The 12,500-nt window shown below is 42.2% G+C and overlaps 2 protein-coding genes across 3 annotated transcripts in view; one reads left to right on the forward strand and one right to left on the reverse strand.

The window, feature by feature from the left end:
* Positions 1 to 586, forward strand: part of LOC138026950 (coadhesin-like) — a 17,297-nt gene extending 16,711 nt beyond the window's left edge. For both annotated transcript variants that reach the window (XM_068874437.1, XM_068874430.1), the window contains exon 6: positions 1 to 586. This exon is cut by the window's left edge and continues 222 nt beyond it. The gene's annotated coding sequence lies outside the window, so the exon portion shown is untranslated.
* Positions 140 to 12,500, reverse strand: part of LOC138026942 (DNA-directed RNA polymerase, mitochondrial-like) — a 25,258-nt gene continuing 12,897 nt past the window's right edge. Inside the window, exons 7-16 of the mRNA XM_068874418.1 lie at positions 11,875 to 12,160; positions 10,637 to 10,877; positions 8,555 to 8,763; positions 7,492 to 7,682; positions 6,066 to 6,299; positions 5,627 to 5,902; positions 3,012 to 3,353; positions 2,330 to 2,418; positions 1,566 to 1,642; positions 140 to 990 (exon numbers count right to left, since the gene is read on the reverse strand). Of these exons, the coding sequence (XP_068730519.1) occupies positions 941 to 990; positions 1,566 to 1,642; positions 2,330 to 2,418; positions 3,012 to 3,353; positions 5,627 to 5,902; positions 6,066 to 6,299; positions 7,492 to 7,682; positions 8,555 to 8,763; positions 10,637 to 10,877; positions 11,875 to 12,160 (1,995 nt within the window). The 3' untranslated portion in view covers positions 140 to 940. The remainder of the gene's footprint in view (positions 991 to 1,565; positions 1,643 to 2,329; positions 2,419 to 3,011; positions 3,354 to 5,626; positions 5,903 to 6,065; positions 6,300 to 7,491; positions 7,683 to 8,554; positions 8,764 to 10,636; positions 10,878 to 11,874; positions 12,161 to 12,500) is intronic.

The raw sequence follows: 12,500 nt of genomic DNA on the forward strand, positions 1-12,500 counted from the left end.
CGGTGCCTTTAAACTACGTAAAAAGGGGTACTGGTGTAGTAACAATATAACCAGAGAAGAGCAAAATATATAAGAGTAGCAAGGGGGGTAGGGAGCTAAGCGACGACGACAGCAATGGTAACTCCACGAGACACTTTGCTTTACGAAATCGAAAATCGTACTTTAGAAACTAAAAGCATTCTAGCGCACTCCTTTCCACAGTTTTCTAATGCCGGATTTCGACATTTGACGGTTTTGACGACAGACAAAACAAACAACATACATCATACGTGGTGTTTCCTTCCAATCTACTAGTTGGGTTCTTCGCTAACAACAACAACAACAAAAGAACACAGTCGAAGTTCAGAGGAATAATTTGCGTTTTCCTAATTATTTCCCTGAACCTCGACTCTGTTCTTTTGTTGCTGCGCAACTCGAAACTATTGTAGCCCATTGGGGTGGGGGTGAATAACTGCGACCATTTGCGGACCTATAGAGGAGCCAAGCTCATAAGCTTGTTTTTTTTTTCCAAGAGCTTTAATTCCTATCACTGCTTTGAGTTAATCTCTCCGGCGGGTGTTAGTTTTGAAATAAAATAACTTTGAATGAATTCTCCGCCTGTGGTTCCTTTGAATTTGTCGCGAATTTAATTCACTTATCCCAGGACCTAAAGATCACTTCCGGTTTGCCTGCACAAGTGAGCCCGGAAAAAAAACCCTCAGGAATGTGCTTCACTGGGCTAGGTTTGATGCCGTTCGGAAACATCTCGTTGCTCGAGCAACAGTCCCTATAAAAGCCATGGTTCAAGAAGCGACATCTTCGACGTAATCAAACAACATCCCTTCGCTTGACATATGTTGTTCTTCTCCCTGGACTGCTTCAAAGAAGTGCATCAAGAGGAAACCGTGTCCACCACACTTTATCTCGGCGTGTCGGAAACTGCTGGTTTCTCCCCAAAGAATCAGCAGAAAAAGTACGTAGAATTCAAAACGTCTTTGAGATCAAAATCACCTGGAATGAAAGTTTAAAAAAGAAACTGTCTTCAACAGCAACACTCGATGAAAATATTTCTCGTGAGCAATATAATCTGTGAGACTACTGGGTCACGATAAGAAATGACAGAAGGTAAAATCGCCACCGAAAGAAATACGGAGTGAAACTACTAATGTTAGAGGGAAAAATTCTCTATAGGTGTGCAAGATAACTAGCAAGTTGTATTGGGCTGGGGGAGGGGGGTAGGGTAGGGTTTGTGCCAGGTTCGCGTTCCGGATTTTCAGTCTCCCAATTTGTAAGGTACTTGTGCTCACCGATGTACGCTTGAGATTTTAATAGATTAATTATTTTTACTTCACTCGTAAGAGACCAAATCACAGCTACAATAGCTTGATAGCTCAGCAGTTACAGCTGTGTAAACTAATCGTATACGGACAATACTTGGCTACAGTGACCAATATCAGAAACACCTTGATTCACCACTAGATTTTTAAAACCCGTGATGGCAACGAAGATACCGACTCAGCAATTCACTATTGTCAGCATAGATGTACCGTTAAAAAACAGTTCATATAAGAAACCGTAGACCATACCGGGTTTAGGTCTTCCTTGAAACGACGCATGCGTTCTCTCCTCTCCAGAGCCCTTGGATTTCAATGGACGAATAAGTCTGCAAAATTAAACGATGCATGAGACACAGCACAGTTAAGCTAGGGAAGTCTTAAGCCGCTGTTACACTTACACGTTGGAACTTTTAGCTGCAACTTAAGGCGCTTGGAAACAAGTTTAGGAAGGCGTTGCACCGTTTAACAAGGTCAGATGGAACTCTTTTGAACTTCCATTGGGACGAGACGAGTTCACGAAAACTAGAACCACTTTCTGCTTCTGCAACGATCGCAGTGGTGATATAAACCAGAGTTTCACCGCGTAACACCACTTTGTGAAACTGGTGTCGCTCGGTCTTGTTACGCGACGCTGCGTAAGCCAATGAGAAACCGGAACTAACGAGTATCAACTTGTTTTGCGAGAATCTGGTAACAACATTTCTTGACCAGCTTCAACGTTCGTGCACAAGTTTCGATTTTTTATGTTACACTGTACAACGCCTGCTAAAACTTGTTTCGCAGCGGCGTTGCACAGCGCGGCGTTGCACAGCACGGCGCTTCAGCTAAAAAGCGGCTTTACTGTACAGGGGCACATATTTCAAAGAACACGAAATCAAGTTGAGCCAATCAAAACAAACGAAGACAACCAATCACAAATGACTGGGGAGTTTTGACCAATAATAAAGCCGTATTCAAAACAGAAACAATCGCGAGATTACTCCGTCATTTGCCTGAAATGTTTAAAAACTCACTTCAAGTTGGCATAATTCTTCTCGAAATGTTTCTGCAGCTCCTCCAATATTGGTTGGCTGTGAAGTTTTACGAACTGTTCACGGCAAATCTGTGAGAAGCAGACAAAGAGACGTTTCTACGAGTTTTCTACAAATTCATTGAGGAACCCTTGAAACAATAACTACACCATCTAATTGACTAAACGCAAGCGATCTGACCCGAAAAATAGTGAAACATTATAATCAAGGAGGATGAGACACCAAAAGAAGATTAGAAGGTACTGAGGGCTGAAGAAAGCAACATCGCAATTTGAAAAACCGACACAGAGGTAGCAGTTATTGTTTTTAGGGAACAAGGAAACAATATTTATAACCGCCCATTGCTTAAAATCGAAATTACCGAGGGTATGTCTCTACAATTATCGGTATCCTCCTGAAATTGAATATCTAAACGCATTCGATGGGCCGTCTAAAGGATCATTAAGGCCATGATTTCGGAATTACCAAAACATTGTGTACTTTCCCTTGCTCAGGCTCAGATCAACTGCTTTTTCGCTTTTAACCAGTCCTGTCCCTTCCCGCCATTACTTTTTTTTGTTATGGCAACGGCACAAGTATGGTTGCCGTGACATCACCTGTGTCAAAATCCACTCCTCCCCTTCAACGGAGGGCTACTACGCAAGTCTAGTAAGGTGAAACTCACTCTATTCATCACACCAACATTGGCGGCATGCGTCCAAAAGCTATCGTGCACAGACGAAAAGGTCGCCCCAGATCGCTGACAATACAGCGCAGTTAGCATCATGTGAGTAGAGTCCAGGGAATGAACGAAATTTGGCGGGAAAGCACCGCGCTGTTTTCTAGAGTCGGGTGGAATATGCGGCAAACCTTTGGACTTGATTAACATCCACTGGAGTTTCGTCCGTACAACTTTTCTCGGTGGGTTTTTGGAGTAAGGCTGACTAACATAGAGGCCAAGAGGAGTGTACCAATCCACATAGTGACCTGATAGAGCGATCTGTGTTGCTGATGACGCAAACCAGTTCTAGATGGAAAAACAAAAAGACCGCATCAAAATGTTACTTCAATTGCTATGGCGACCATTCGAGAAGCCGTTGGTTGTTGAGGGTCAAATCAGTGATCGTTCTAGCATTGAAGACTTATGGGTCCATGTATTGGAGTGCAAGTAGGACTGCGAAAACTAGCTCTTCAGTCTCAGCTGAGAGCGCACCGCATTATAGATTCTAAAAATACAGAAATATTTCCAAATGCACGTGCTTAGAACGAAAACCTATTTGTAGTAGTAGTGGTAGTGGTAGTGGTGGTAGTGGTAGTGGTAGTGGTAGTGGTAGTGGTAGTGGTAGTGGTAGTGGTAGTGGTAGTGGTAGTGGTAGTGGTAGCGGTAGTAGTCGTGGTGGTGGTAGTAGTAGAGTGGTAGCGGTGGTGGTAGTAGTCGTGGTAGTGGTAGTGGTGGTAGTAGTAGTCGTGGTAGTGGTAGTGGTAGTGGTAGTGGTAGTGGTAGTGGTAGTGGTAGTGGTAGTGGTAGTGGTAGTGGTAGTAGTCGTGCTGGTGGTAGTGGGAATGGTAGCACAATTCTACTGCTAATTGGGGAAACAAATCAATGAATGATCGTCTTGAAGGAGATCAAATTAAAAAACATGTTGGCCTTTAAAGATAAGGGAATGCCGGAATAGCTTCAGAAAGATTTCTCGGGTCAGGGAGAAAAACTATGTGGCGTCAAGTCCGGAAACCCATCCCGGGCCACATTGGTGAAAGACGATTGCTATCAATACTGCTTTACCTCTGCCTTCCATTGTGAAGATCAGTGAGCTTGATTTCGAGTGCAGCATCTTAACTTTAAACTAGGGGTAATCGAAGCTTAGGCGAGTGCGTTCGATGTTTGTAGGACGGTACAGGTTTGGTACAGGTAGCAACTGAGGGGGGAGGGTGGATGGTTCGTGCGATAGGGAAATGTTATTACAGTGGAACCCCGATACAACGATCCTCGATATAACGATATCCCCGGTAAAAAGATAAACATGCTATGTCCCGGCAAAAGTTACAGTAAAATGTATGGGACAGAACCCCGATATAACGATCTTCAATATAACGATATTCCCGATATAACGCTGAGTTCTTAGCGTACCGAGCGTAAAATCTTCCCCGATATAACGATATTACAGCATCAGTACACAGATACAACATCAAATGTTTAAGTTTTGTTTTGTTTCCCTTTTACGATTCATACCACAGACTTTGTTGTGTAACCTTGATAACGTCTAATGCTTTGCAAATTGTGAGTCATTTGATACTCATTACAAGTTTAATTAAACAATATGTACAGTAGTAAAAAAGCACATGTTAATTTTACCCCGATATAAAGATATTTTCGGTTATTTTAAGGCAATATCGTTATATCGGGCGTCTCATTATAACGATACCTCGATATAACGATCTAATTCCACTGTACTGCATCTATGAACGTGACAACTTGTTAGACGTAATCATTAACTATTTATTTGGAATTCTACAAGTAGACAACTACTGAAAATTACTCTAAAATAAAACTATTACTTGCAAGTCTTTTCAGCTTGTGGTATTAAAGACCTAAGATTACTTTTCTGTGCTGAACGCTTGGACAAAATAAATTCAGTTTGTTGATTTCAATGCCGTAAATATCACAAGTCATGATGAAATGGCGCGCCGACGAGCGTCACATCTCGGTAGATTTACTTTGTGGCACAACGACCGCCAAGCTTCACAACTCGATTGATTTACTTTGAGGCACAACGGCCACCGAGCTACACAACTCGGTAGATTTACTTTGTGGCACAACGGCCGCCAAGCTACACAACTCGGTAGATTCACTTTGTGGCACAACGGCCGCCGAGCAAAACAAACCGGTTTGATGCAAGCGCGAGGAGTCGCACACATTTTCCAAGGACAGTGACGAACCATGCTTAATCCAAAGTAAAATTTTACCGACTTCAGTGGACAGACCTTCAGCAATCTTTCAGCTCTTTTCAACGATGAACGATGGAAGATTATCACACCTCACCAAACGCTAGAATAATGAACGCAGACGAGGCACAAATCACCATTTGCGATAGTTCGTCAAAGTGAGGCAAAACGTAACCAAGCGGCCTCAAAGCGAGGCAAAAGTGTGTCGACGAAAATGCAATCTCGAAAAAACTTCCCTTACAACACAAATTAGGTGTTGCGTTCTCGTACCTCGAACGCAATAATACCTGTTTTGAGTTCATTAGGAATAACCCGTTACTTTCCCATGCTTTTCGGTCTAGGTCAACTGGGACTTACTTGAATAGCTCTAGCAGCAGTAAACATTTCTCCGATGCTGTCAAAAACCTTGGCTACTAGATAAGTGGAAGCCTTAAAGACAAGCTTGTCGTCCATTTCCAAGTCTTTCAGCTGACGCTCAATCTGCAGTCGGCCACCGACAAACGTGACACCATACACAATAGTCATGACTGTCTGTTTGACCACTCTACGAGTCACTTTTCCCTCGAGTTCTTTGGCGATTTCTTGACCAGTTGAAGCGTCACGCAATCTGGCAGCTTCTACAAGTTTGGCCACCTGTACAATGACGAGACCCAAACAGCATAAGAAATTTAGAAATAAAATTTAAAAATTCTCCTTTTTTCAGGGGAAGAAAGGAGAAATGGGTGGAACACGTACATACGGCAGACTGGACACTCAGAAAAGGTAGATTGGTTTCCCTTGTAAATAAGGCTCATACCTCTTCGTAGACATCTTGTGGTCTATCTGCAGGCATCAGGTTCACCTGTTTGGCGCCATAACTGTCCTGGCCCAGAGCAGCATAATGCTGAAGACCATTGCACGAGCCATCCTGATGCACTGGCTGATGGGAAATAAACTGCGTGGGGTCTGGGGAACGCAATGCGTCTGCGATCTCCATGCAGGTGGCCAGCGTTTGCCACGGATCATCAGAGGTCATCCACCATCCGCGACCCTACAGAGAGAGTTTCATACCTGGTAGAGTTTCACTTAAGGTCTAGCAAATGCAATTCTACCCTTTACAGAAATTGCGGTTCCCCGAAAAGGAATGTTCAAAAGTAAAAAACTTAAGAGGCGCGACGAGCAGATGCCTTGTTTTGTTTTATTTCACTATTTGTTTCGTGACAATTTCGTTTTTGTCAACTTCGAGATTGCTTAAGCTCCTTGGTAACGACAATGTCAACGAGAACAAAACAAGCAGAAAAAATGGTTTAAAGAGCAAAACCAATTACTCTGCACGCTCCGCACGAACGCTTTACATTTTGTTACATTTCTTTGTCGTTTTCGTCCTGTGACCAAAGACGAGGAATGTGGAGAACGTGAACACATGACGATACATTTTCAACTTCCTCTCCAAACATCCACACTGTTTATACCAATTTTACTCCAAGAGAGTTTGCACGTACTTTCCTTCCCGAACGATGTTGAATAATCGCAAAGTCATTAGGACAACGTGAAGTTCTATTCTACATGACGTTCTCATAGCCGTTGTCTTCGTCCTTGTTTAAGCTCCCTAATGGCGTCAAGAGGCAAAGGGTGAACCGCGGAGAGGTTCAGTGGTTTGCGTGTTGAATTTACATGCGGTTTCCCAGCTAGCCAGCGAATACTTCTATTTGAATGTTTAATTCGTCCTTAGAGCAGTTTTCAATATTTAGTGTCGTAAAACCAAAACCAAAGTAATCACTTTGGCCAATCAAAAAGGTCGGAAACAATCCAGTAAACCAATCAAAACTCGAAGTAATTACACGTAGCCGACACAAAGCGCGGGAAAATGTGTACGCGTGAGCCACGATTGGTTTTGGTTTCACTTCTGATTGGTTGAAAAAGTGGCGCGAGAACTTTGAACCAATCACTGAGTGAAGTAATCATAAACCAAAGTAATTATCTAAATATTTTCGACACTCAATTGAAAACCGCTCTAAATGGCAGCCAATCAAGCCGTCTAAATAGTATCTCTACTTCATCCAGAATTAAACGCGCTGCCCGCTTTTGCAATTTGGATAAGCGTTGTTGGACATGCAGCGTTCTGACGCTGTGCTACATAGACATGATCCATGCAACATTATCGGTTTACCTGTTATGTCCACCATGTTTAATAATATTGATGGAGCCATCATTAGAGGAAACAATCGCTTTAGGGTACCTACCGTCAATGGGTTGTTAGCAGAGTCCAGCACATCCTCCATAAGATTGTTAGCATATTGCAGACGTTCATCCAACGACGCTTTCTTTTGTGCACCGTGTAGCGTTACTAGATGAATCTTAAGCCGATCCAAACCTTTTTCTCCAAGAGGAACACCTTTTGCGAACTGAAGCATTCCACGGCTCAGATCATCCCCTGAGTGACAGAAAATATTGAAAAGGTCAATGTATGTGAGCGAGCAAAGCTATTTTGCAATGGGTTGATCAAAACGTATTTCATAGATCTCAGTGTTGTTTAATTTTGACCAAGGGTTTTCAGTGAATAGAACAAAGAGGCTGCTAAGATTCTCTTAGTTGATATAGTCGTTTTTACCATGCCTTGGAAAGATCAGCCAATCAGAAAGCGGGAAAGCCATTGTTTATTCGTCAGCTTCTGGCTGAACCTTCCCATCATGAATCGAAACGTGTTAACCACTGTGTCTTCCTTGGTAAAACACATCACTTTTAGTTATAGTGTCTTGATATACCATGAAATTTTTTTACTTGTCACTTGATATACACCTCAGAGCTTTGTGTGTTCGTGAACCGAGAAGATACGAGCGACTCGATGGACATTCTGTGGCGTACCAAAGTGTTGCATAAATACTAGATTGCACTTTGATGGGAATGTAAGAAGTCTGCACCCCACCAAGTCGATTTCAAGGCTTGTTCGTATTGCATAGAAAGAATAATGAAGTCGAAATAGCTCATTATCCTATTGGTGACTGATTCATTTAATACGCATTCAGCTTGGCTCAATTAAAATCTGCGCAAAGCAACTTCATGCCATAATTACTGTCACGAGGACAAAGTGCGTGACTCACTGGCGTGACGAATGATTGCGCGCGATCGAGGACATTTTCAATACGTAATTTCACAAGCACGATGACGCAGACACTTTCTTCGTGTGAACGGGGTTTTTGGTGCCTTTATCGTAGTAATATCATATTATTATGGCCATCGAGTTTACCATTTTAACCTTTGGCATGGGAACCTAAGCCGTTTACCGCTTCCCTTGGGATCACTTACCTACATGAGAACAATGTGGAGGGATTGGATACACCCTTCCTCGGAAGTCCAAGTTGATTGGCAGCCAAAATACGTGATCACGAAAATGATTGGCGACAGAGAGTTTGTAGAGACATGACATGCGCAGAGAATACTGCTCACGAGCAAGCTTTTTGGATATTCTTCTTTCGTGAATTTGTTTCTTTCGTTCCTCAGGGTCAATTTTTCCCCTGGAATAAAAAGAGATTTCTGGGTAATTAATGGAAAATAAATCAAAGCAAAATAATTGTGTTAGACCAAATTAACAGAGAAAATTTTGAGAGCTTAAACAACGTGGAAAAGAACAAGAATGACACAAGGGTTTAAAGTTTAATATATTTGAACTGCGGAATAAAAGGAAATGAAAGTTTGGAGGTGACGTCACTGATGTCTTTGCTATATATGCATTTCTAAAATAATTAGGATAGTACGCGCACCCTCATTGGTCAATAGCTATGTTTTGATGAGAGTAAGTAAACACGGCTGTGACATCACACGAATTTTGATTGGTTATATGCTGTCAGACACGCGTTAAGTTATGTCGACAGTTATGCAAACCCTCGACTGCGTCACGGGTTTGCGTAACTGTCTCGAATTCTCCCAACTCCCCATCGTGTTTAGATGAGGCTATGTAAACACGGAAAAGTCCTCTATTGCTTTATTATTATATACTCAACAGAATATCGCGTTTCTGGTTGGTCAATGACTAATGCATAAATAGGTTACAGAGTGCAAAAGGGTGAAGTATGGAAGTTGCTATGGAAGCAAAGCTAAGGAATAATTTTGGTGAGCATATAATATAAAATAGTATGAACTTGATCGTGCACATGATTTCGTGATTTATGGTCACTCGTGATGTTTTGAAATTTCTCAAATTGCACTTGCATTTGACGGCTCGTGCAATTTGGACAATTTTCAAAACATCGTTCGTGCCCATAAATCTATGCACGAAATGCACGATAAAGTTAATACGATTTCCGATACGTATCCAATTAAAACTCCGAACTCCGAACCAGCATCGTTTTGAAAACGCCGTTGTCGTGGGTACGTGTGGAAGATTGATGCTAAAACTTTTCGAAAACAATGAGCTAGCAGACAGTTTTTGTTTTAGTACAAGGCGTGCTACTTTGTTCAACATGTTTCTTTACTTCTTGAGGTTCTTTCAACAGGTATAGATAAATATTTCAAAGCCAGGCAGCATGCCCATTTCTACACTACAAGAGCCCATTAAGCTCCTTCAATCGAGTCTCAAGAATTTTCCGCAAAAAAGACGCCCTAAGAATAAGGAAGATAATAATTATGGTTATCGTCTGTGGTCTCTAGTTCAAGGAGTCGATGAATCAAATAATCGCGCCTCTACAACGCCTCGTGGAAATGGACGCAACATTGTTGGCCAACAACTCCCACCATTGTTGGGCATTACATGTTGCGTCCGTTTGCAAACGCTGTTGCATGCTGTTGCGAGTTGTTGCACGAAAGTTTGAAACTGTTCAAACTCTTGAGCCAACAAATCCCAACATTTATTTTGTTCCGTGATCGCCGAAGTGTTGCGCAACAATGTTGCATCCGTTTACAAAGCTCTTCCAACATTGTTGGGACCACGCACGCGCATTACATATGGTCTCCATGGAGATAGCAACGCACTAACATGTTGAAAACAAGATGGCAGCCGAAGTTTACATTGTCGTATCGGTCGTATCATTCCCACAATACACTGCACGTCCTTACATTGTTGGGAGTTGTTGTATCCACTGCCAACACCATCCAACATCTCATTAGAGCGGTTTTCAATTGAGTGTCGAAAGCAATTAGCGAATTATTTTGGTTTTGCATCTACTTCACTCAGTGATCGGTTCAAAGTTCTCGCGCCACTTTTTCAACCAATCAGAAGTGAAACCAAAAGCAATCGCGGCTCGCGCGTGCACATTTTCCCGCCCTTTGTGTCGGCTACGTGTAGTTACTTCGAGTTTTTGATTGGTTTACTGGATTGTCTTCCTCCTTTTTGATTGGCCAAAGCAATTACTTCAGTTTGATGCGTCCGTTCGCACGGGGATTAACACTTACTTGGGTAATTTAATGTCTGTTTCTGGCTGAACAACAGGCCCTGGTATGGCTAAATCCTCATTCCCACCGCTGTTAAACATGCGTATTGCAATGTCTAAGATTCTTTTGTTTGTTCTCCAGGCGCAGGATCCAAGAAAATTCAGGGAGTCAAATATGGCCACCAAATCTTCCTTATCAGTTTTCTCTTCAAGCAGTTTGTCATATCGACCATCTTCATCATAAGCACTGCGAACAAGCTCAACTGCAGAGAGAAACGAAAATAAATATTTAAAATGATAGAATAAGCACTTAATTACTAGCCCCAAGGGAAAGAATGAGTTTTGTTTCTCCAAGATCCTCAGTGTTTCCCGAGGCGAAGCCGTCTCCCAACTCAAGAAGAGAGCAAATGTGGGTGCTACCTTACGACTTTATTGCAAAATGAGTAAACAGTTTCACAAATGGAACTTCAGTCAAAAATCAATCCCGAAGAAGCTGTTGAATTTTTTCTTCAGTTCTCGTTTGAAAACGTCTATACCTGCTATGGCAGCAAAAAAACATTTTTCTTGACGCTGGCTCCCACACAACCTGATCACGTGCGAGTCGAAAGTTCAAGTTGTTTCCCTAGGGTGTTAGTGAGTTTTGACGCATGGCACGTGGCACGCTCTCCTCCAATCGGAAAACGTATTTGCGTTGTGAGGTACATGTATATAACGACAACATTATGTTACGTCAGTGGCAACGAAAACGCAAACAAGAGGGATTCCAAGCCAAGAAAACGTCACCTCAAACGACTTCGCATAGTCTTCAGTCGTAAGCAGATTATTCCACCATGTTCACGTTCCACAGTACGGCTGAAATATCAAGTAACAAAATTGGTACGAACGGTCTCTAATTCATGTTGTCGTTAAATGAACCTGCCTGCCTGCCTGCGGGCACGTACAGCACGACTTGTTTTCCTCATTCAAATACTAATAGAAAGGTAAAGCAGCATCCCGTTAAGGGGGTGACTCTTAATTACCAAACCGGTGGAATACAGATAGGGTGGAATACAGATATCCAGCAACTCTTCAAAAGAGAGAAATTTATAACAGGAGAATTTTGCATTACAAGCAGCAACCTCTCGTGAACCGTTTCTCGTGAACGCAATTTAAAAAAATCTCTGTAATATTTTGGCTTGCTGTCACGGAATTTTTTATTCCCTGGTAATCTGTTGTTATAAAGAGGCCATCAGAAACAATGGTCATACGGAATTTTCAAACCTGGCAAGATAAGGTAAGCTCCATCCTTGGTAGCTCTCCATGGTCGTGGTGGGACCAACATTGGGACCGATGTTGTTTCCATGAAAATCTCACCCTGTTTTGCTAGGTAGCCTTTGAACAATCTACACACAATCGGATGTGGTTTCAACACCCCTAGCTTCTTGTCGACTTTGAATTCGTAGGTGTGGTAAAATGCTGGAAGCATTTTCTCTTCCGTCTTATTGTTAAAGACGTTTACATCGAGTTGCGCAGATTTGAGGAACAAGTCGACCAGGAAACAGCCAAACTGAAAACAGAAGAATGATTCGTTACAGTAATGTTATTGGATGAAATGTATTTGAAGTGCGCCTATAGACGAAAGAGAGAAGTGATCATCTCTCTTAGCTGGAAAATTTAGGCAATTATCTCTGAAAGACACCTGGAAAATTCCGGGGGCTTCGACGGATTCGAACCCACGTGACAGGGTAACCTTACAGAAAATCACAGGATTTTAACTTAGTGCGCATTGTTTGCAATAAATTGTTCTGGCTGACACTAAATTCAAATCGACATATTGGGCATCTGCCCAATGATAGTCTTGATGATCTGTCCTTATATAGCTATATTTCAACTCCACGACACAGAAC

The sequence above is a fragment of the Montipora capricornis genome, chromosome 2 (assembly GCF_036669925.1).
Source record: "Montipora capricornis isolate CH-2021 chromosome 2, ASM3666992v2, whole genome shotgun sequence".
Lineage (NCBI taxonomy): Eukaryota > Metazoa > Cnidaria > Anthozoa > Scleractinia > Acroporidae > Montipora > Montipora capricornis.